We start from the raw sequence: 24,331 nt of genomic DNA, 5'->3' as shown, positions 1-24,331 counted from the left end.
AGAAAAGAATGGGTTGATAGGGTCAACAGCTAGCCTACAGAGAGGTCACAGTTGCATCTGGGAATCGTCTTGCTGTCTGAAGCTGTATATATGGAGACTATGTATGAGAGAGCAAACGTCATGTTTCAGGTTAATGTCACATACATATCAGGCTTAAAAGAATCCAGCAGAAACAAGAACCGAACAAGGTTTGACATCAGCCTGAATTTGAATCTGTGCCTCCAAGAAAGCCAGCCCATTTTGAGGAATGAAGATCTTGGTGGTTCAAGTTTTAGGGCACAGCTGATATACAGTCATTGGAGGAACAGGTTTAGATGGGGGGGGGGAGGCTATAAACAAAACATAAATAGTGATCTCAAGGGAAAGAATATCAGAACTCAGAGTTGCTGCAAAACATGACTGGCAAAGTCCCACTTCAAAAATAACTACACTGAGACATGCCAAGCAAGTGTGGCTCACACTTCAAAGAAAAGAAAGAAAGAAAGAAAGAAAGAAAGAAAGAAAGAAAGAAAGGAAGGAAGGAAGGAAGGAAGGAAGAAAGAAATGGGCAATTGCAATGATCTGGTATTGCAAGGTAAGGTATAAGGCAGACAATGGCTTCAAAGCAGTTATTATGAATATGTTTTAAAAACGAAAGTATGCTACATTGGAAAAATTCAAGGAAAGTGGAATAATAGTAGATCAGCAAATAGAGGAGTGGAATAATGACTTAGGAAAGACTGAGAGGTATCAAGGAGAACTTCTAGTAGCAGAGAACACAATGGCTGCAAGAAAATTCACTAGAAAGCTCTGATATTCTTTCCCTTGATGGCCATAATTGTTTATGTTTAAAGTAGTAGCAGGCTTGAGAGTCAAAGAATCAGTGAACTATAAATCAATAGAGATTTTTCCCATATAAAGAGCAGGGAGAAGGATGCGGTAAGATAACCAGCCTAAGAGGCAGGGACAGATGATTGCTAAGCATGAAGTGAGAGTCTCACAGGAGAGAAAAGTTCATGAAAAGCCAGATGTAGTTGTGTACATATGTAATCCTAATACTTGGGAGGTGGAAGCAGGAGGACTGCTGTGAGTTGGAGGCCAGCATGATCTACAGAATGTGTTCCAATCAAGCCAGGTTACATAATGAGACCCAGTCTGCAAATGGGGAGTGTAAGGATGGGGAAGGAGGAGGAAAACAGTTGATATAACCTTCCCATATTTGCTTTTTTACTAAAATAGCTTATGTAGCCATGAATCTGAAAGAAACAAAATTAGTTTAAATGCTAATAGATAGGTCCACCTCTTGGTTATCATAGACAAACCCTTCAGAGGCAAATCCTAAAAGAAATCCCTTGAGAACAGCAGGAGAAAGGTAGCTCCTTTTAGAGGTAAGGTTCGATACAACCTAGCTGGCTTGTCATCAGAAGACACTGGTGGCAGAGGCAGAAGAGTGACATATCCGCAGTGCAGGAAGAAAAAGCTGTCAAACAAGAATTCCGTGTCAAACAAAACTGTTCTGAAAAGATGTGAGCAAAACAAAGACATTCACAGGTCAACAGACACTGAACCTATGATGACTAGCAGATGTGCCTGTAAGAATGAATGAATGGAGGAGAGTCTGCACATGGGACACCAGAAGGTGACAGGGAACCACAGGAAGAAAGGCTTTGCTTGATAAATATGAGCCCATGAATATATTTGTAACATCACCCCTGGTTTCTTTAAAAGATATAGGCTTAGATGAGGACTATTTTAATACCATTTTTTAGGTATATAATAGTAATAACATAAAGGAGAAAAGATAAGAGTGAATCATGTTATAGAGAAGATTCTACATGGGCTCTGTGTATGGGGCTACTGTCTCTGAGTTGTATGAGCTTTGCTCCTGTTGACGTGGAGAGTCCAGTTTTCTTGGAGTCCTCCAATTTCTCTCTCACACTTTTTCACTTCCTCTTCTTCAGGGATCCCTGGGCTCCAAGGTGAGGGATTTGATGGAGATATCCCATGTAAAGCTGAGAGAACACTCTTTCCTAAGAAGCTGGTAATTATCAGTCCATTTTAGAAACCTTTAGTATAAATGACACCCTGGAAGGGGCCACATGGGTTTTGCTGGGCGGGGCTGGGCATGGCTGGGCTGCTTGTGAGTGTAGCTGTGACTTCTGGTCCCATAGCAGTGATCTCATCACGCCTTCACAATCAGGCTTTGTGACAGCCATAGAAAAAGCAATGGAGGCTTCCCTGTTGTCATCATACATGAGGACACTATGTGATCATACCTAAAACATGCAATCAATTCTACAGGACTTTCCCCAGCTGAGCACTGGATGAGCCAGTAAGGGATCCTCTGGTCCTTCAGACAACTATGAGAGTTGTATTTCCTGAGGGGAGGGGGGAATGACTATGACAATGAGCAGGAAACAGCCAGAGCTTCCACTTATGTTTATTGAATTGTTTATTAAAAATCTTCTAGAATCAATGTCAGAGAAAAAATCCAGAACTCAAGACCATCTTGATCAAAAGAGAATCACAACTCTCACTTCCTGGAAAATCTCGGATGCAGTCCAGGCTTTGTCACTAAGCTTAAGTGGTTTCATTCATCATCTAAATCAATTCCTTTTCAAATTTGTCCTTAGCTCTTCATCATTCTTATTCTGAAAATTGTGTTCCTTCAAGGTTCTAAAATGATTCAAGAACCTTGTGGATCTCCACTTTTCCACGTGATTGTTCAGTGATGAGCAAAAAGAGGTCTGCTGCTTAATTTCTACCTCAAGAAACTTCTTGTCTCTCATTGGTCAGAATGGAGGCATCCATTTGAATTGAGCATGTGCTTATTGGCATAAAGCAGCCATGGTTCTATCCTAAAGTGTACGCCTCCAAGCGTGGGGTGTGTGGTAGAGGTGTTACTATCAGGATGAAAGAAATGTATGTGTACTTAGAGGGTTAAACTAGCAAAAGCCTGTTACCCCCATCAACAGGAAACATTGGCTATTATGAAGTCAGTGGCAATTAGGTCCTAGGCTCCTGCTCTATCAGACTGTGGAGACCCAGGATGAGAGAGAGTTGGGAGGGAGTACCAAGAACACTGGGCTGCCTCTTAAGACCTAGTTGGCAGTCCAATATGTGAGTAACTCCAGAACAGCAGGGGGGGAGAAAAGGTCAATTGGGAATATCTGATAGATACTGAAAGCCCTGGAGAGATGTTTGTGTTAACAAGGACAACAAAAAGGTAAGGGGAACTTTCCCAGACACTTTTTGGAGAACCAGACTCACAATGCAAATACTAGCCTTTGATATCCTACGAAAAACAAACAGGCAGGCAGAAACTACAGTTGAGGGTGCAACTCTTACCAAGGTCTGCTACCTACTGAGCCCTGATCTAGGCATTGGGTGGAGCAGGAGCGGGTCAAGTAGTATTTGAGAGTATAGGCTGAGACACTTCCATGCCTAGGAACAAATCCAAGCTTTGCCATTCATCCGCACTGACATGTCATACAGAACATGAGGATGCACTGTGTGTGAAAAAGAAGTGACACATTTTAAAGAATTAGCAGCCGAGTAAATTAAAGCATGCATCCAAGCGACTTAACATCACTAGAAATGGTTCTTAGGCACAGTTTGCTGTCATTGTTAGTGTTGCTGTTACCTCTAAGAGGTTCAAAAGAGGTGGTCTCTGTTCTTAAGGTCCCTGTCACAAGCTGTGTGACAGGCAGGTAATGAGTGTCACAAGAGAGGCAGAATTGAAATGACGACATAGCCTCAGGAAGATGAAATTCCTCCTCTGTATTAGGAGCTGAGAAACGTCACCGAATGCTGCAGGTGAGATAGTGGTTAACTGGAAGTGACATCTTTGGGGCCTTTTTTCTTGTATCTTTTTATGAAAGCAAACCTTAAGAGGTTGTAAGAGACACATGAGCCACGTCACTCGCAAGATCATGTTCTCTAGAGAGAGTGAGGTGCCATGTGTCTCCTCTGCTCTGTCATCCCTCAAACAGGAGATGCTCTCTGCTGCCTGCCCACGTGGCAAAAGGAGTGGCTATTTGATTCATGGTTTAGTTGGGGCTATTAGATTGTACTCCCAAAGGCATTCGATAATCTGTTTAACTGAACACAGTCATTTGTCTTGTTGCTGACTACTTAGCAGATGGAATTGTGTTTGGGTAATTATTATATGGACATTAATAAGACATCTTTTATTAATTAGCACCTCATGAGGTGTGCTTTTTAAAATAGAAAATTCTAAGTTGTTTGGAAATATCAGTCACTGATGCCAGCTCTGTAAAGAAGTATTTGGAGGCTATTCATTCTGGATTTGTTTCTCTAGATGTTTTTAAACCTCAAGAACAAAGGCTATAGCTAATACACTGTACCCCGTACCACCCCTGCATAAAGAAAAAAAACCTGATTTAAATTTTCTTCAGAGATTTTTATGGTCAAAAGATAAGTTACTTTAAATTTTTTAAACTATGCCTGAAGAATAGCTTTCTAATACAATGAAAAGGGTGAGTGGACATTAAGAAAAGATGAGTGGATAGAACCAATACACTTACTCTCATACACATAAACACATGCATACACACATACATACACATGCACACATATACATATACATGCATACATACAGGCACACATAAACACAAATACATATGCACATGCCTATGCACACATAAAGTACCCAAGGTTGGGAATAGGCTGATAGAAGCTTCCTCCTGGTCTGGGATTCCGTGTATGGCCACATACTTTCTGTTACATGCATGTACCAGCTAGCATCTGTGAAACCCATCTGATAGAGAATGACAGGCAGTTATGTAGCAAAAGGCAGCATCCTGTGCTCCAATAATCCAGTTGGAAAGTGCTTCTGAACAAAACCACATATGTTGTTGCTACCTTCCTGGAAGACCCCACTTAGTGGGCTTTTCACCAAAGATCTAGAGCCTACACTGTTTTCTCCTGTCTGCATACCATGGTTGATGTTTTGAACACATTTTCTCAGCCCCCACTGGATATGTCTTCTGCTCTGCTCTGCTGGGTAAAGGCATTATTGTATATATCAAAGACAGCCCACACCAAGAGTTTGAAACCTATGTTACTAGTCATAGGTGCCTACACCAGACTAATTTGTTACTCCACAAAATTTGAAATTGATACAAAGGGAGAAAATACAATCTTTCCATGCTGTTGCAGATAGAAAACCAAAAACAAAAATCTCTAATTACTTTCATTTAAAAACTGGTTCTATGTCACAAATCACGTATGATACTCACGTTTTCTCAGTTTTCACTAACATATCTTGAGCAATTACTCATGTTTAGAAGCCCATTATATAGATGAACAAATTCATGATGAGGATGTCATGGAAAGTGACACAGCTATTAAGAGACAGGCTGTGTCAGCAGCTGCCATTGTATGAACTAAGTCAATTTTTTAAATGAATGTATAACTTAATGGCCAATTTTTCCCTTGTGACAAGCTCCCAAATTGAACTAGTGAGCTTTTCACCTGTAGATCAAACACTGAGCTTAGCACTTGACCACATATTAAGAATCTGGAGCTATAGTTTAGCTCTCTGTGGAGATATTTAGAAGCCCTGGGTCCGGGTGAATCTCTATATGGCACACTGTTAAACAGCTGTGTTAACACATTTGGCTGCTGCCCCATAGAAGCAGGCGTCCGTCTGGAAGAATATACAGATGCTGTGGCATGTCTCAGCTGGGTCTGTCTTTGTTGCCTGGGCAACCTCTCTAAAAATGTAAGGAACACACTCTTTTCTCTTTTTCTTTTCTTTCCTTTCTTACTTTTCTATGTAAATTTGTAGGCAGGGTCAAATAATAACGCCATAGTTTGCCTGAATCCATCACCACCTATAGTTGAGAAGCAGCAGAAGCCATGTTTCAGGATGGAGAAGAGAGGCAAAGCACCTGGATTCTTTCCTGAGGCAATGACACTGGGGAAGAGAAAGATCAGCTTCTGGGATCCTGGCAGCCTTTTCTGCTCATTTTTTTCCCTCCAAGATAAACAGCCTATACTAATTTTTTTTCTGTGATAACTGTAAGAAACTTTACAAAGGCAAATGCTGCAATGTGTCAACTGTGAGGTTGGAAATCCACCTTGAGTTCAAAGCTTGACTTCTCAATTTGCTAATTGTGCGCCCTTAGGCAACTTATTTAGCCCCTTTTAACCCCTTTCCCCATCTTAAAAAAAATGAGAACACTCCTGTACATTTTGCATATAATTGATTTCCATTCATTTATTCAGGCTTGATTTATGTGTCAGACATTCAACTAGATTCTAGTGAAACAGCGGTGAATTAGGAATGGAGCCAGTCTCCGGAGAGGCCACCTCTAGGACAAAGGGTGTGTATAGACTGCTACTTTTATTGTTGCTGCCATCAAACACCTAGCCAGGGGCAATATAAGGGAGAGAGGGTTTAGTTTGGCTCATTGTTTGAGGGTGTTATCCATATAGTAGGAAAGCATAGTGGTAGATGTGGGAACAGGAGGCTGCTCACTCATATCTGGAAGGATTAGGAGGCAGTAAGAAGATAGAATCAGGGTAGACTATAGACATCAAGGCCTAATATCTAGCAACCCACATCCACCAGCCAGACCTCGTGTCTCCAAGGTTCTGTCTGAAACCACACAAAACAAGTGCCACCAAGTCAGAGATCCAGGGTTTATGTATGGGAGCCTGTGGGGTACATTTTGCATGCAAACCATATCAAAGTATATGTTTAAATAGTCACTATGAGTAATGACCTAGGAAATGGAGGACACAGAGATGCAAATGACAGGGAACCCCACCCAGTTTGGGGACTTAGGACAAAGTTCCTAATAAAAATTCATTCAGGTCTTCGAGGAGCATATGATTTAGCCAGGCAAAAAGCACAAGAAATATAGTTTATAAATGATCATATTGAAAGAACAGAATATAAGAGAAACAACAAAACACAGAAGGAAACAAAAAACCCTCCAAAAAGAGGTAAAGTAAAGCCATTCCAGAAGCATCCAAAGCATCATGAGATTTAGAGAGGCACAGGTTAAGAGGGAACTCAAGAGAGTTAAAAGGTTAAAAGGTTCAGCCTTTGCAGATGAAAGTGCAACTGGTGAGGTGCAAGTACCCTGTAACTCGCAGTGCTGGGCAGGCGTTATCATTATCCTCAGCTTACTGTCATTACTCCTCCTGTTACCACACAAGACAAAAGGCAGAAATTCTGCCCATGCTATGAAAAGTTTAAAGTGGCTGTGCCTGGAAAGACTGGTAAATCCATCCTTGACAAGTGGCAGACAGGGTGCAGAGCCCAAAGCAAGCGTTGTTGCAAGTGTATTCTTCTTCCTCGTTTTTTTCTGCTCATCTGCCTCTCAGCCCTCTCAATGAATTCACACGCTTGTTAAGCAGTGAAGTCATAATTCTCTCTGGCAGTTCTGTCGTTCCCATAATTGATTCTTTGCTGGAGCTTAAACATACAAGAATGCAGGTGGACCAGATTATATGTTTGCAAGGGAAGCCAGGAACGTCAGGCGGGGGGAAGGGGTGGGAGGACAGGAGTGGTGGAAAGGAGACTCTAACACCCCAGGCTGGAGACAGCATCTGTGAAAGCAGAAGTAGACTGTGAGATGGCATGTATTCACTCACTGGGGTCAAATAGCTCAACGCTTTAGTGTCAAATACTCTGCATTCTTAGGGAGCAATGATAACTGCAGGTCTCAGAGAGAGGAGGAAAACTAGACTGGTCATTTGCAGTTCTTAACACTGTTCACATTCCTTTACCTTAGGTCTTTCTGTGTTTAGTTTATGACAGAAGAGTGTGCTAAAAAACTTACAGAAGTAGTAGAATATTAGTTGGAAGACATGTGGTCAATTATGATTTTGTAGCCTCTTTTGTTGTGTAAACTGTGAAGGGACCAAGGTGGTGAGATTCTGACTCCGGTCCTGCCTTGCACTTGTATTCTTTTTTTTTTAATTTTTTTTATTAACTTGAGTATTTCTTATTTACATTTTGAATGTTATTCCCTTTCCTGGTTTCCAGGCCATCATCCCCCTAACCCCTCCCCCTCCCCTTCTTTATGGGTGTTCCCCTCCCCATCCTCCCCCCAATACCGCCCTCCCCCCAACAGTCACATTCACTGGGGGTTCAGTCTTAGCAGGACCAAGGGCTTCCCCTTCCACTGGATGCACGTGTATTCTTATATTTTTGGTTGTGAGCCTAGCCTTTAACGGCTAAGCCATCTCTCCAGCCCATGCACGTGTATTCTTAAGCATAACTCTAAACATTTCTGTCAAATGAAGATTCATATCTACTAACTCAAGTTCCCACTTAAACCAATGATTGCTAAAGACTAAGTAAGAGAAATGCACACATTTTAGTTTAGGTTCTGGAGTTCCTACACCACACTGGACATAGAATGACCCTGGCCTGAAGCAGATAAATGGTGGAGAAAGCTAGAGATATTTGATGAAAAAAGACAAACACAGATAATGCCAATCAAGGAGAACATGCTGGAAGGGCCAAAGAGCGGCACCAGGAAACATTGCCACAATACTTAAATGAGAGAAGTCAGTATAGAGTAATACAGCTGTGCACCAAGAATGTAGAATCAGAGAACTCTACTTGGAATATTCGTCATGCCACACAGTAACTGCATACTGTCCAGCACTTAGCCAGTGGATCTTGGATGCCAATATTTATGCCAGATCTTGGGTTTGACTTTGGAAGGTCCATAGCCACAAGGCAGATAAAGAAGATGCCTGGGGGGGTCACATGTTTCCTTTGTCACTCTCTACCAAGTACACATTAAATTGCATTGTTGAAACTATTGAATTAAATATGATGAGACCTACTATATCCTCAAAGGAAGAGAACATTCTCTCAAATAGTCAAAAATGGATAAATAAAATGCAGGCACCAACTGATTAGAATCTCAGCTTTTCCATTTGGTGTTTCTAGGTATTAAATAATTCAAAAACACAAATGCTCTGAAAAATATTAGTCTTGTGTTTAATGGGGGATTTGAGAACCAGATATTAAGTACAAACCAGCAGTCATTGGTTATCACTACTTCAAAGTGAGTAGAACTAATGAGCTCTGTTCCCAGTGCTCAACCATAGCTTTGACTTCAGAATTTCAGAAGGGGACACAAAATGCTCCCAAAGTGAGCCCTGAGGTTCTCACAAACCCACCTTTTAATAAAAGCAGGACTTTATCATTTCCAGAGTGGCAAGGTGTTGGAAATGACAGAGAATTTTCTTAAGACTTTCCCTGAAGCCTGAACACAACTGAGTGGCAGTGCCTAGTTTAGCATGAGCACGGCCCTTGGGTTGCATGATACAGAGAGGTTTGACAGGAAAATATTGACTGGAAAGGTGTGGGCTTGGGGGGCAGTTTGAAATGGATATTCCCTTTGAGTTAATTCTTTTTAGATATTAGCAAGGAGAAAGCACGTGGCAGTGCTTGGGCAGAAAGGAAGGAACTATAGTAGTCTACAGTGGTAAATCAGGACATATCACAATGTATGGACCAAATGGTGACCTGAAAAGCAGCAGAGACCACTGAGTCTGACCTATCAAGCAAATATAATAACTGACCATATCCTTCTCTAGGTTTGCACCTGAAAGTGGCAGTTAAACTCAGGTAAAGGAACATCTTTTTTTCTTGAATACATTGTTTTTATTAATTATTTGAGAATATGTACCTACATACAACATATTTTGATTATAATCACCCCTTAAGTCCCTGAAGATCCACCCATACCTCTCTGTGCCTTCTGAACTCCATGTCCACTTCCTTTTTCATAATGTGCCAAGTGTTGTATACACTATAGTGTATTGCCCATGTACAATACAAATTATGTCATCAATTGGGTGGTGGTCAAACCACCAGGAGCTCCACACTTAAAGAAAACTGACTTTCCCTCCCTCAGAACCTATCAAGTGTTACTAGCTCCCAGTTACAGGTTAGAGTTTGTAAGTTCCTTCCCATCCCATGTTGTAAATGCTGGCCGGGCTGTTCTTCTGTGGGTCTTGTGCCAGCAACCACAGCTGCTGAGAGTTCATCGATTCAGTGGTCTTGTCATGTCCAGAAGAAACTGATTTGTTCCTTCCTGACCTCTGGTTCTTAGAACACTTCCATGCTGCTATCTCCCACAATGGTCCATGAGCAGTGTGGTGAAAGGAATGCGAAATAAATGTCCAATTGTGGCCAAGGACTCCATACCTATTCTCTACACTTGGACAGGTTTTGAGTTTCTATGTTAATAATCATCCCTTAAGAGCTGCACTAGTCAGTGGATATAGAGATAGGATTTATGACATTGTCTGATGCTATATTCACATCATAAAATAATAGCACATTTACCCCTGGAGCCCGTGAGCACCCCAGCTCTATGCTTTTGGTCAGAATTACAATACTATGCATGTATTTCCTCCTGAGAGGCAGACCTTAAATCCAGTGAGGAGGAGGTTGGTTAACCCCATTCTCACTATTACATATTTTACCACACCAATCTTTATTATAAACCACAATATAAACATCATTGGTGGAGATTGACTGCTAAGTTGGCTGAAATTCTACATACTATTGTGACAGAGATGGGGGAGGGGGAGGGGGAGGGAGAAAGAGAAAATTCTGTAAGGTGATCAGGTAGGAGGAGAGGAATATGATAAGTGAATGAGAAAGGCTAAGTCTGCAAAACACTGTGGGAAGGATGTTTTTAATTAAGGTCAGGATGAGCAGTTTTGATTTTATTGCGAATACAATGAGAAGACATTGAAGTATTTTTATGTAGAAGCCCAGCATATTCCAATTCACATTTCCTAAAATGATTTTTCTTTGGCTACTTAACAAAGTGCATTAGATTCAAGGGACAAAGGCAGAAAGTAAAAAATCAATGACATGGCTATTGTGGCAACCCAAATGGAAATGGTTATGGTGTGGCCCAGATTGATGTAGTGATGAGAAGGACACTTGAAGTTGTGTAGAAAATAAGACCATAGGGTTTTCTTGTTTAAAGAAAACAATATGAAGAATGAAGAAGGAGACAATGACACTCCCGCCTTGTGTAAAAATGTGGGCTTCAACCGGAATGTCTTTATGATAGTGTTTTTGTAGAACATTGTTGACTCTATGCTGAGAGCGGTAACCTAGTATGGAGATGATTTTGAGCTGGAGAAGATTTGAGGTGCTCAGGCCCCCACCTTCAACAGATGTATCAGCTCCTGCCAAGTCTCCTTGGAGATTCTATCTGGGATATTAAACTTATGTCTTTATGGCACAATGGAGCCAAACACAGTAGTTCATTGTTCATAAAGTCCCTTCCCTTAGACTCCATCATGCGACTTATTCTTCACCAGTGTCATCTATGGATGTGTGTTTTTTTTTTAATTATAATTAGATGGATCCATAGTAACTTCTTTAGTCATTTGAATGACTAATTATATCTCAGATTTTCAATTTTTTACTTTTAGCTAGCCACACTAGGAAATCAAATGGTTACAGGCATATACTAAATTAGAATGTGTCCAGAGATCTTAAAAATGGTTTCTAAGAAAATGCAAAAATCACTAACTTGTGTGTGTATGAAGGGGTCCCGAGGGAGTACTTTTGTAAACTGCTACCCCTCCCAACTGCTCCTTCCCAAAGGACTCTATCGATAGTCATCTCTGAAACCCAACTCACACAAGTATGACCAACTGGAGCCATGTGGCCAGTACTCTGCCATTCATCTTGTTCATAGTGGAAGGTCCTCTTTGTGGAGAGAGAAAATACGGTGCAATACATCTTTAAGACTATTGTAACACTCAAAATGTCAATATTGTTTTTAAGTGATTGCATCATTTTCTGAAATTATGACTTGTGCAAGGAATGTCATGAGTCATAATTAATTTACATATGCATTAAAATCAACTTTTAAGGAAATCCTCCTTTCCAAACATTAGAATTAAATATTTATTCTTGTTGTGATTTCATTTGTACAGAGTTAATATTGCCTCTCAAACCCACTTGCTCTCTGCATTGTCATTGTCCCTGCTCTTTATAACCACAGAAATTTGAAGTTAGGTTAGCCCCTGGATTCAAAAAAAACCTCACCAAGGGCTTTGTGAGAGGAAACAGAAAGCACTGAGCCAGCGTCGCCTCTGTGGAACATAAGAGATATGAAGATGAGGAACTTTGGGCCATCACATTTCTCCTTAGAGTCTCACTTTGCTTCATGAAAGGATTTATGAGCTTAGCTTGTAAGCCTTGAACTTGAGCTACCAACTCAAGTACATTTACTGTATTTGAAAGGAAGGCCAAGTCCTTCCAATCCACTCTGTTCAATTCAGTTTTACCTTTCCAAAATTGATGTGAATCTATAAATCAAAGTCTGTGCTCTGTGGGGTCCTTCAGGGAAAGGTCAATGGGAGATTAGGAAACTGAGTGAGTCATTTTAATATGACAGATTTGGGGAGGAAAAATCATTGCAAGTTGAGACATCAAAAAGTACAGAGGCTCAGATGGAAATGGAATTTCATTGTTCCCTGGTGATATATAGGAACTTCTATTCCTCTCCATTTTTACCAAGTGGGAATATCACTTGGATGCTTCTGACTTGACTATTGAGCTAATTTGAAAGTTTGGGTTATATTGTCAGTCACACTGATGGGTGAGAGTAAGCCCCAAGGCTCCCTCACTGCCTTCCTCAAACAGAGTATTTTCTTAAGCATCAGTCCTTCCTGTCTGCTTTTTCCTACCATCTTGATTAGGCAATGATAGTACTGATAACGAGAATGGATATTTACTTAGCCTCATTTTTATTTGAAGCCTGAGGCTTGCAGTATGCCTCTGAAGTCACAGCAAAAATCCTTACGTCCTTCCCGGGCAGACAAGTTCTCCACAGGACAAGCGGCCTGAATGAAGCTTTTCTCAGGTATCTACTGAGTGGTTAGTCACATGACATATGTTTAATAACTTTTCTTAGATATACACAGAATCTAAGCATATCAGTATACAGTCCTAAACAGAATGTGCACAAGGCTTGTCTTTTGTCTTACAAATATATTTGCATATCTGGTTGGTATTTGACATAGTGGAGTAACTTAAGGTTTTTTAGGAATAAAGCAGGGGCCAAGAAACAAATGAGCAATTAAAAGAATAAAAGAAATTTTGGTGTGTGCCAACTCTGAGTGCATGCAGAATGGTTCAACGTCTTTCCTCTGCCCTTCTCAGAATATTCATTCTCTCCCTTCTACTATTCATGTTACTAATCCCTACTCATATTCATGTATTAACTGATTCAAGGCTGGAGAGATGGCTCAGTGCTATGCTTTCTGCATGGGGATCTAAGTAGAATCCCCAGCAAAAGAAAGAAAGGAAGGAAAGAAGGAAGGAAGCAAAAACGCAGGGCAGTTGTCTGCAGTCAGAAGGACTTTGGGGTTAACCAACCAGTCTAGCCAAATCCATGGCATCAGGTTCAACAAGAAAGAGTATCTCCTCTCTCTCTCTCTCTCTCTCTCTCTCTCTCTCTCTCTCTCTCTCTCTCTCTCTCTCTCTCACACACACACACACACACACACACACACACACACACACACACACACACAAACACGAATAGGGGAAGGGGAGAGAGAAGAGAGGAAAGGAGAAACAGACCCTCATTTAGGAAGTGGCCACTGTCTCCTCCAATGATAGGACAATAATTAATAGGTCGCTTCCTGAGGTATCCCATAGGTTCCTAGGAAGTGTATTCACTTTCTTAGTGTCTTATAGTCACAGGTGCATTGGATCTACCCCGCAGTGTGTTGAAGGAGCTCTGAATGTGGAGAATGTGGCTTTATCGATCGTCTATAACCCAACCCTGTGTAATATGCTACCTGTTATATAGCAACCAGTACTGATGAGCCAATAAACACTCAAAGGATGTAGCTCTCCTGAAATGAAGTAAGATTTAATGGGCAGTATAGTGGAAGGAGGCATTCAGAGTTCACCATGAGAAAAGCAAGCAGAGCACACAGTACGTAAGGAAATGGCTGTCCATGTGATGTAGAACATGGCTTGTCCTTGGCAAGGGTGTCCCTATCACAAGTAGGGCAGTGAAAATATGACTTTTATCCATCAAGTGATCTGTTGTGCACCTGCTGATTACATAGGGATGGTAAACCAACCTCGAACTAAAACCAAATCCCAGCCCTTCTGGAACTTATTGAATGGGAGAGGTAACAACCAATTGGACAAATGATTACCTAAATACCATTCATGAGTTGAATGAGAGCTATAGTCACCTGCACTCTCTACGGGGCTCTGTCCTTTACCTCTAAGCCATGAGTTGGACATAGATTCTGGGAGAGGGGGATTAATTTCTTCAGCTGTATACCTTCTGTGAGACCACCAGACAATAATGAATAGCTCCAAACCCATGGGCACATAGATGGCCTTGGTTAATACCTCATAAAATGGAAATGCACAAAAACCTGAACGTGGGAGACAACAGAGAGTGGAGGATGGTTAGGGGCTGTAGGGAGGTGGTAGGCATGAGTGGTCAGTACACAAAGTGTACAAATGTGAAGATGCAAAAAAAAAAATCCGCCAAAAATATAAATTAAGAAGGAAACCTCATGTAACACAGTAAAATACATGGTTAGTAATAATATTGAAAAGGAGTCACTTTGGGCCATGTCCACTACACAGCCATGAAGAAGGTTTCTATTACTACCCTTCTTTTACAAATGAGGCAACAAGTGCTCAGAGATCGGGGCTGGAAATAGAATGGGAGGGTGCTGCAAAGCAACCGTAGAGATTTAAGGAAGGAGATGCATTGGGGTATACAAGTACTGGCTGGCTATGCTTGCACGGCTCTTAATGGTGAGACCCTGCCCCCTCTAAAAATATTCTGCATCCAAAAAAATATCATCACACCCTCATCTCAGACCTGGGTGAAGAAACCTGCCCAAGGCACCACATTGTTAAAATGATTAAACTAACTTTAGAACCCACGAGAACAAAGCGCTCGCAAAGGTCTGTCTCTAAAACTTTCTAAGATTCCCAGCTAATACTCTGATGCCCTCGTCATTACTGGGATCACACGAACATGAAATTATTTGCAGTGAAAGATTAAACTTTATATTAGACTTCAAACTGTAAATAGCGAGGCAAGGCTGAAATGAATTTGGAAAATGAAAACTGATAAATATGAGATCCGCAGCATGGACTGGAATATCTTAACAGGCTTCAGGCGATGAGAAAGAATGAGTCAAATATTTAAAAAGTAAACAGGTTTTTCCCATTTATTTTAAGCTAACAAAATGAAATTAAATCGGCTAGCAGCAATTAGATAAATGGATGTCAATCAGATATGAAACTGCTAAAGAAATTAGCCATGGGGTAGCCCTTTAATCTGCTCAGTCTTTGTATGCGTGGGATGGTAGAAATGTGACCTGATAGCAGCCCAGGTATGATTGAATTATTAATAATATTGTACAAGGCCACCTAGAAACTAGAGCTTGGGGAATCTAAATCTATTCTAATTGAAACGGAGAATCAGCAGACTGGAAAAGACCCTGGCTCTTCTCAAGATGTGTCACAGTACGTGACACGTGAGGCTTGCAACACGGTGGCAGCTGCAAGCTGACCTCTCGGCAAATTTAATCTGCAAATGGGTTCCTGCTTAAGACAGTTAATGCTGTCCATTATTCTGGAGGTTTCTTTCCGTGTTTTGGAAAGCACGGGTAAGAATGGTGTATGCCAAGTTATTATGCAGATCACCCGGGTAACAGGAAGATTATGAATGCAGATAAATCAGATTTTGAAATGAAGGGCTTTCCTGACCCCTTAAGAGGATGGTAATATGTGCATAACGGTCTGGAAATGTTCCCTGGTCTTCAGGACAGGAAAAAAGGTCACACTGTCATTCCTTGAAGTGTACTGAGGTTGGAATAAAAAAAATCCAGGAACACTCTTTGAACAAATGAGTAGAATTCAAGACCCAGCCGAGTTTGGAGTCCCTTGCTCTTGTCCACGTTTTTAATGTGACGGAATTCTTCAGGCTTGTAGGACCCCAAATAAAAGCACTTACTTCCCTATGTAAATTTCTATTCTGGAAATAATGAGTCATCAGAAAGAGGAAGTATCACTCACACTCAGACACCTCTTCCTGCAGTCTCCTACTTCCTTCCCTCTCTTAATCCAAGGAAATCTCACTTCTCTCTGGACATCTGTGTTCTCACTGGGCCACCTCCAGGTACTGCTGAGAATGCTCACACACAAACAGAGAGGTTAGGAACACAGGCTTTATACTAAGGGAAGCTTGTTCAGAGCTCGGGCCCCACCCTGGTCTGTGTCCACAAGCACATTCCTCTAAACTGTACACCCTCAGCTACGACTTGGGAACTGTGCAGGACAGGAAATGTACAAGGCTTTTGGTGTCCCACCAGTTGTCTGGTTAAGTAGTAAGATCCAACCCACTTCATCTGAATGCACATATAAACAATTTACCAAAATAGATGTATTGAAAGAAAAAACTATAATTTACTTTAGTATGGGATTGGGATAGTTCATGGGATTTGAGGGCATGTTGAGTGCTGCAGTTTCCTGGACTTGGAATCAGAATGTATCTTAGAAGCAGATTTCTCCCTCCATGGTGATTTCCCCCACCATGGTCCATGCTGGCTGCAGGACTATAGTGGTATTTGATGACTCATTTCCCCAGAGATTAATAATGTCCAACATATTTTCAGAAACCTGTTTGCCATGTGTATGTCTTTTTGTTCAAGTGTTTTAGATTATCTTTTAACTCTTGAACTACAGGAGTTTTAAAATAGTTTTGCTAAATGTTTAGGTTAAAGTATTTAAATATATCTTCTGCAAGACTTATATGTCACCCTTTTGTATCTGTGTTTTTGTTTTGGTTTTTGACTATTTTGAGATTTTGGTGGTGATGGTGACTACAATAGTGTCATTTTGAGGTCTGCCACCTTTAGACCTACAAATGTATTCCCAGTTGCTTCAGCTTTCCTCTCGGGGGTGGAGAGGTCTATTAGCCATGTCTCCCATCTCATACTGAGGACAGCCAGTTGACATGAACTGTCATTAGGATGACCATTTGGCTGCCGTGCTGGTTAGACATTAGGTTTCACCAGGAAGCTTGCAGTCCCTCCAGGATATGCACCAGACCTCGAAGAACTGTATTCTTTCCACTGTTTACTGGGCAGGTTCCCCACTCCCTGCCTGTGACTTCTTCCACTCCTCTGTAGGACCTAAAACTAAGAAAAGCTTTATCAGAGAGACTCAGTGGGTATACCTTTTGGAGGCTTCAAAGTCCTACGTCCCTTGGTCAAACTTTGAACTCCTTTCACAATTTTTCTGTTAAAAACTATAAGAAAGTGGTACTGCTTCTTTTTTGTTTTTGTTTATTTTGTTTTTTGTTTATGATTTGTTTTTGTTTTTGAAATATCTCTAACACCTGGTTTAATAGAATACAGCCAGATCCTGGTATCTACTTCTGTACTCAATTATGATTTCCACCTTGTGCAGCCTTGAGGAAACTTTACTCTCTGTATATTTAAGAGACGTTGTGAGCCAAAAAACAGCAACTAGCATCTCAGTGTTATGAAGGCAGATCTGATGTGTGGAGGCCCTGCAGGGTTTTTTAGGAATCCCCAGAAGTACCCTGACCACAGTTGAGAACTATCACAAGAAAGAAATTATAAATACATTGGTTTAAGTATAGCAAATTGAGATGTTGTTTCCAGAGCACTGGTGACTTTCAGCTTGATTTGGGAACAATTTCTTGTTGTGGGGACAATTAGACTGTCAATAAAATGCATAGAATGAACTGGAAGGAAGGCAGAGAAAAATAAGCTTCAAAAACCATATTTAAGGAGGCAATGTGCCGGGGTTGGGGATTTAGCTCAGTGGTAGAGCGCTTGCCTAGCAAGCGCAAGGCCCTTTGTTCGGTCCCCAGCTCCGAAAAAAAAGAAAAAAGAAAAAAAAAAAAGGAGGCAATGTGCCATCATATGTCACAAGCCAGTCTTCAGGATTTTTGTGACAATTAGCTGTGACGATGTAAATTGCATGGAACAAAGCCTGCAGTTTATAAAGCTCTGTTTATATTAGAAACACTATAGTAGACATTGTTAGTAATAGCAGTAGCCTAGTATACTCATTTCTGACACTAAATGAGCAGAACTAAAAGCCTGAGTCAGGCAGAACTGGAGAGAGATCTCACAAGACAGATCAAAGAGTAAACCTAATATTTGGATGTAGGGGTGAAGAAATTTAAGAATGTGGTGAGTAATGTTTTCTCACTTAACCCCTTGGGGGCTCATAAAGTGTTTTCACAGCATAGATTCTCAGTAAATGTTTACTGGGAAGGAGGGAGAAAGAAGGCATGGAAATTTTGGAGGGTCGGGACGGTAGCATCAGTCTGGCAATACTAAGATGTCTCTGGCCTTTGCACGTGGTGAGTCCAACTTGCACTCACCTTGAGGACTGAGCTGTCCAAAGACTTTCCATTGCACCTTGGATTTTGTTCCAGTCTCTTACAATGAACTGTGTTGATCCTCTGTGTGCAGTCCCAGTTTCAGCTGGAATCCCAAACCCTGCAAACTTCCTCCAATTTAATGATATTTGCACCCGGATTGTGTTTTCTTACATTGTTCATGCACACCAGCCCCTTGTATACCTGGATTCTCTGCATCATGAGGTGTTACCTTCTGGGAGAGCCTGCTTGAGAACATTTTATAAAGTTCTTTTTCCTCAAGTTCTTGTCTTCACCTAACTCTGTTCATTGTCTTCTTGACTCTAGAGGTTTGGGCTTTTGTTATGCTAAATACTGGTTGCTCCCAGAGACCACTCCAAAGACCCAGAGGATATGTGACCTTACCCCCCAAGTTATACCTGATTGGTAAATGAAGATGTCCAATAGCCAATAGCTGGGCAGAAGAGATATAGGTGGGGTTTATGGTGCCCAGGCTTGGGATCAGAGAACCATGAGAGGAGAAAAGAAGCAGCCATGGGGTAAGAACCTCAAAATAATGGCCATGTGGGTTGGCTAATTGGAGTTTAGAGTTAAGAGCAGCCCAGAAGAAATATAGCAAACTACGTAATGGGATTATTGGCTAGGAAATAGAAATAATAGCATAGAGGACAGATATCTGCCCAGCTCTTGAGCCAATTAAGGCCTATTATGAATATGAAGGTTCTGTGTGTCTTTTATCTGGGAAGAATGGTCAAAGCTGGGGTAGAAACCCCGGATGGGGGTTAAATTTTTCAACCACACTAGATAGACCAAAACTTCTTGAGGTCAAGGACAGCACACAATTAACATGACACCTAGATCATGAAATATGTTAAGCATAACTGGCCTTCCTTGCCTAAGAGTTCTGTGCTCATGGATTCAACTAATTGCAGATGCAAAATGTTCAGGAAGAATTGAATTTAGATTGAACATGTAGAGAACTTTTCTTATCATCACTCCCTAAATCATATAGTATAACAGCTATGTGTATGGCATTTCCATTGCATTAGTTATAAATAACCTATTTATAGTACAATTTGAAGTACACGGGAGGTTAAATATGTGTGTGTATTTTATATATAATAAATATATATACATATATATATTGTGTATTATATGGAACTCAAACATCTATAGATTTTGATGTCTATAGATAATGGCAGATGACTGCATTTATGTCTTAAGAATCTAAGTGGAATCAGAATATGAGTTAATATAAAAAACTCAGGGATATAGTGGGGATATACTTCAGTATAAGTTCATTTGAACAGATACTTTCAGTCAATGCCAATATGCCAGCAATCTACAACAAGCACTTCGATTCTGTATCTTATTTTCAAAGAAGAATCTCTCAATGTGTGGAATCACTTCAACTCTGCTTACTCATACTATCAGCTGAAGCATTCACTTTTTGAGAGCTGCCAAGGTAGTGACAATGACACGATGCTCCTCTAGATGTGGCTCTGGCTTATCCCTTGCCCCCAGAGGCTCTGTGATGGGTGGTTCCCTGCATTCACTCTGTACCTTCTTCATTTTGGCAAGTTACTCTGCCCTTGTTTGTTTCAAAGGCCCAAGGACACAGTCTGGATGAAGAATAGCAGATTGACCTATATACGTTTTCTAACTCTGATGTTTTTCTCACCCTAATTCTTAGGGTTGAGTTAGAAACAGATCTTGAGAAGGAGGAACAATACTGTCCTTAACAGATACATTTACAGTAAAGCACTGAGCAAAGGGAAGGCAGAGTTCAAGAACTCTCCATTCTTGAGCCACTCAGTAAGGGAATTGTTAGACAACTTACTCGGAAAGTGATTTTCTTCTGGGCATTTCAGGTTGTTGCTTCATTGTTTTTAAAAGATCAGCATGGCTAACAAGAAAGTTTCAGTGACAATCTCATGGTTGTTGGCATAAAAACAATCTCTTGTTTCTTCAAAAAAAACTCTTTGGATATTTAAAAAATCCTTACTGTAGCACATGCCTTTAATCACAGCACTTAGGAGGCAGAGGCAGGGATCTCTGTGAGTTTGTGGCCAGCCTAGACTACAAAGCATGTTCCAGGATAATCAGAACTGTTACCCAGAGAAACCCTGCCTTAAAAAAAACAAAAATATATAAATAAAATAAAATAATAATAAAATAAAAATTAAAAAATAAAAATAAAATTAATTAATTTTAAAAGATCCTTAGTGTTGGGAAAATATACAATAATTATGTAGTTTTAAATCTCTTAAAATACTAGGAGAATAATACTTTTACTCTTGACAAGTCTTATTTTCAGCAAGAGGAATACATAAATGAGTATGTATATATGTATATATAAATTAATATGTGTGTGTGTGTGTGTGTGTGTGTGTATAAAACACCTCTCTAGCTCTTTTGCTCCTTGCTCTTGCTCTTCCCCTCTTCCCCTTTGTCCCTTCCCTCCCCATTCCCCTTCTGCCTTCCCTCCACATGCTCATGGCCGGCCTCTACTCCTCTGCTCTTCTACTCTTCTTTTCTCATTAAACCTTTTCACGTTGGAAAAAAAAAGCAAACCAGCTATCTATTGATATCGACACTTCAGAACCCCTTTTCAGCCCTCACCCCCACACAGATATTAACACATATAGATAGATAGATGGTGGATAGATAATAGATAGATAGATAGATAGATAGATAGATAGATAGATAGATAGATAGATAGATAGACAGATAGGTAATAGATTGATAATGAATGCCTTTAATAATCACTTGCTTTTTCACTCTCAGATTAGTTACTTGTTTTATTATTTCTGACATTTTCCCCTTATTTCTCCTGCTTTCAAATTTTAAATCCTCGTTATTATTGTATGTGTGTGTACATGGACATGCAGGCCACAGCACACAGTTGGAGATCAGAAGACAACGTTGTGGAGTCTGGCTCTCTCTGCCTTTAGTTGGGTTCCCAGGATCAAACTCATATCACTGGGTTCACACAGCAGACACTTTAACCATATATTTTTTTTAAACCACACTTTTTTCCCTGTAGTATTATTATCTATTTTACTGTGGTGTGTGTGTGTGTGTGTGTGTGTGTGTGTGTGTGTGTGTGTGTTTGTGTGTGTGTACACGTGTGTGTTTGAGTGCCCAAACATAACATGGAATTTAGAGGATAAATTTGGATAGGTCTGTGCTCTTCTTCTATAGACTCTGGGGACTCAGATCTTCAAGTTTCACAGTAAGGGCCATCACACACAAAGCCATGTCACTAGCATTCATGCAGCTATTTTTAGAGCATCCTGTTCTTGATTTGTTAGCTTATTGGCCTTTAAATAATTTCTTCATATACTAATTAAGGTTTGTTATATTCCCGATATTTGTTTTTTATGTCTATGTATCCCAGTTTTTCTTCATAGCATGGGTTTTCTCAGTTGAGTAGATGAGCTCACATGATCACATCATATGAAAGAGCCCATCCTCATTCTCAGAGTGGCTGAATGGATATCAACAGGGCTTCTCCACTGGCTGGTTCCACTCAAGTGTGTGTGTGCTCGGAGCATGCTTTCAAAAACTCTAATTCCCAACTGCAGAGCACTTTGGAGAATCAGTCCCCACCCTCATCACCCTAGAACCTTCTGCTATATCACCCTGGGGTAGGATATAGAGCACCGAATGCTAATTAAGTTAACTCTCTATGGAAATCACTGTCTCACCTCCTCCCATCTCAGCCCTTGCCTCACTCACACCATGTTGGGTACTCAGAAGTCCTAAAACATTTCCAGGTTTGGGCAAAGTGAGTGCCCTCATTAGCTCATCTCTTCACCTGTCCTCTGCCAACCTCATCTCTTCTCTCTCTGGCATTGAGATCCACAGTACCCCCCCCCCCCCCGTGAGCTTCCTTCCATTCTCTGCTTGTGAATTTAGATCTACTTTATATCTTCGCCATAATTTTAAAGAGAGCTTGGGAGTAAGGGGATAGTAAACATATATGCAGCTCACCTTTTGACATTAGTTTTCTTTTCTGGATTATCCAAATATCAAGGAGCATCAGCAACAACTTAAAGCACTAACCCAGACTTCCTTGGATCATCTACTTCTATATCCTGAAAGTCTTGTTTCAGAATACAAAAGCCCTGGGTGGTACACTCCTTTAATCTCAGAATTTGAGAGGCAGAGTTTGGTGTATCTCTATGACTTTGAAGCCAGTCTGGAATCCATAGCAAGTTCTAGGCCACCCAGAGATACATACTGAGACCCTGTCTCACTTTTAAAAATTCAAAATAAAAAAGTCTTCTGGGTCTGAAGAGAAGGTCAGCACTTAAGAGTCCTGGCTGCTCTTTCAGAGGACATAATTCAATTTGTAGTCCCAAGTGGCAGCTTCCAACTGTCTGTAACTTCTATTCTAGGGGGCCCAGCCCCTTCTTCTGCCCTCAACAGGCACCAGGCACTACATGATGAATGAATATATATACAGCCAAAGCATCCATACACACAAAATAAAATCACCTTTAAAAGACTAAAGTCATTGTTCTTGATAGTATGAATCTCTGCTTTTCCAAATAATTTCATAGACTTTCTTGCTTTGTGCTATTAACAACTCTTTTCATTACTGCTAAAGCTTGGGATGTTCATTGGGTTACATAACTTTTATTATTATCCAAAGAAATAGTCTATATTTTCCTTGTAATATATTTTAATTTATTGTATATAATCACTGCACATGGTACTTTTTAATACAAGGACATGTCATACAGTTGTACAATATTCAATAAACATATTCCCATGCACAGTCACTCCCCTGCGTGCCCTTTCCCATCCTTTCTTCTGCCCACTAGTCTCCTTTGTTTCCTTGTCATTGTAAATTTTACTTCATGTCATTCATTCATACACACACACAAATACACACACATGTATATGTTGGTTTGGATAGGTGTGTATATGTGTGTATATTTCCAGGATGATTTAAATATAAGGGAATCATTACTGAAGCAAAGTCAAGTAATGCTGGGTTGAAGTCTCAGATCGGCTACACTGTTCAGGCTATAAGAAACAATTCAGAGATTTGATTGTCCCTGTGATAACCAGAAACATTTCCTTGGGTGTTAGATTTGAGTGATAGCAAAGCTATGCCTAAGAAAAAATGAGCACAATGCCTCAGCCTGCTTGGTGAGCTTCTTTTACCTGATTGTGAGGGGAAAGGGCTTTATAACATCATGGCCTGCTCTCTCTCTCTCTCTCTCTCTCTCTCTCTCTCTCTCTCTCTCTCTCTCTCCACACACACACACACACACACACACACACACACACACACACACACACACAAATGTGATACTTGTAGACAGATCAAATATTATGTGACTCCATAGGCTTTGGAATATCTCTTTGAATATTCCAACGCCTCTACCTTTGTGGCATCCTCACTATGAAATACTGCTCCAGGCTACCACATAGTATTATTTAGCCCCAAGTGTCACACAGTCATGACTCCTTGGGACTGTTTGTTTTCCATTTTAATAATCACTTACTGAAACAGCACTGACTATGCTGTGACATGACAGACCAGTGTGTCCCAATTAGAGCACATTATGGGATGGACGAGTTAGCCTCCTGTGCTCTCCTGCGGTGGACATTGACTCGGCAGCTACTTATTTGCCTAATGAGGTGGAGTCCAGGAACCTGGCAGACAGGATTCCTTTGACAACATTTATTTCAATGGAGATAAAAGCATATTTCAAGGAGACATGAAAATATGCATATGTTGCTAAGTTTGTAGAAATGATTTTTTCCTTCAAGCATATTATTTAAAAATGATTTACAAAAAGTTTCAGGCCTTATTTTAATAAACAGTTATCACCTTCTGAGCCCTACACAAGTTTTTAGTTTGTGCCTCCATTGAATAAACTTGCTTATTT

General features: G+C 40.6%; 1 protein-coding gene across 35 annotated transcripts in view; it reads left to right on the top strand.

Annotated features, from left to right (window-relative positions):
• The window catches only part of Ppp2r2b (protein phosphatase 2, regulatory subunit B, beta), a 427,050-nt gene that overhangs the window by 125,728 nt on the left and 276,991 nt on the right, over positions 1–24,331 (top strand). For 4 of the 35 annotated variants that reach the window (XM_087593352.1, XM_087593357.1, XM_087593332.1 and 1 more), the window contains exons 1-4: positions 3,009–3,205; positions 6,232–6,329; positions 9,574–9,604; positions 12,773–12,878. The exons of 2 other annotated variants lie outside the window; for them this stretch is intronic. In XM_087593352.1, the coding sequence (XP_087449478.1) occupies positions 12,863–12,878 (16 nt within the window). In that variant the 5' untranslated portion in view covers positions 3,009–3,205; positions 6,232–6,329; positions 9,574–9,604; positions 12,773–12,862. Of the gene's footprint in view, positions 1–2,994; positions 3,206–3,660; positions 3,796–6,231; positions 6,330–9,573; positions 9,605–12,772; positions 12,879–24,331 lie in introns of those variants that run through there. 29 more of the 35 variants (XM_087593351.1, XM_087593329.1, XM_087593358.1 and 26 more) reach the window with 19 other exon arrangements.

Source organism: Rattus norvegicus, chromosome 18 (assembly GCF_021556685.1).
Source record: "Rattus norvegicus strain SHRSP/BbbUtx chromosome 18, alternate assembly SHRSP_T2T, whole genome shotgun sequence".
NCBI lineage: Eukaryota > Metazoa > Chordata > Mammalia > Rodentia > Muridae > Rattus > Rattus norvegicus.
This window is presented reverse-complemented; position numbering and strand designations above follow the sequence as displayed.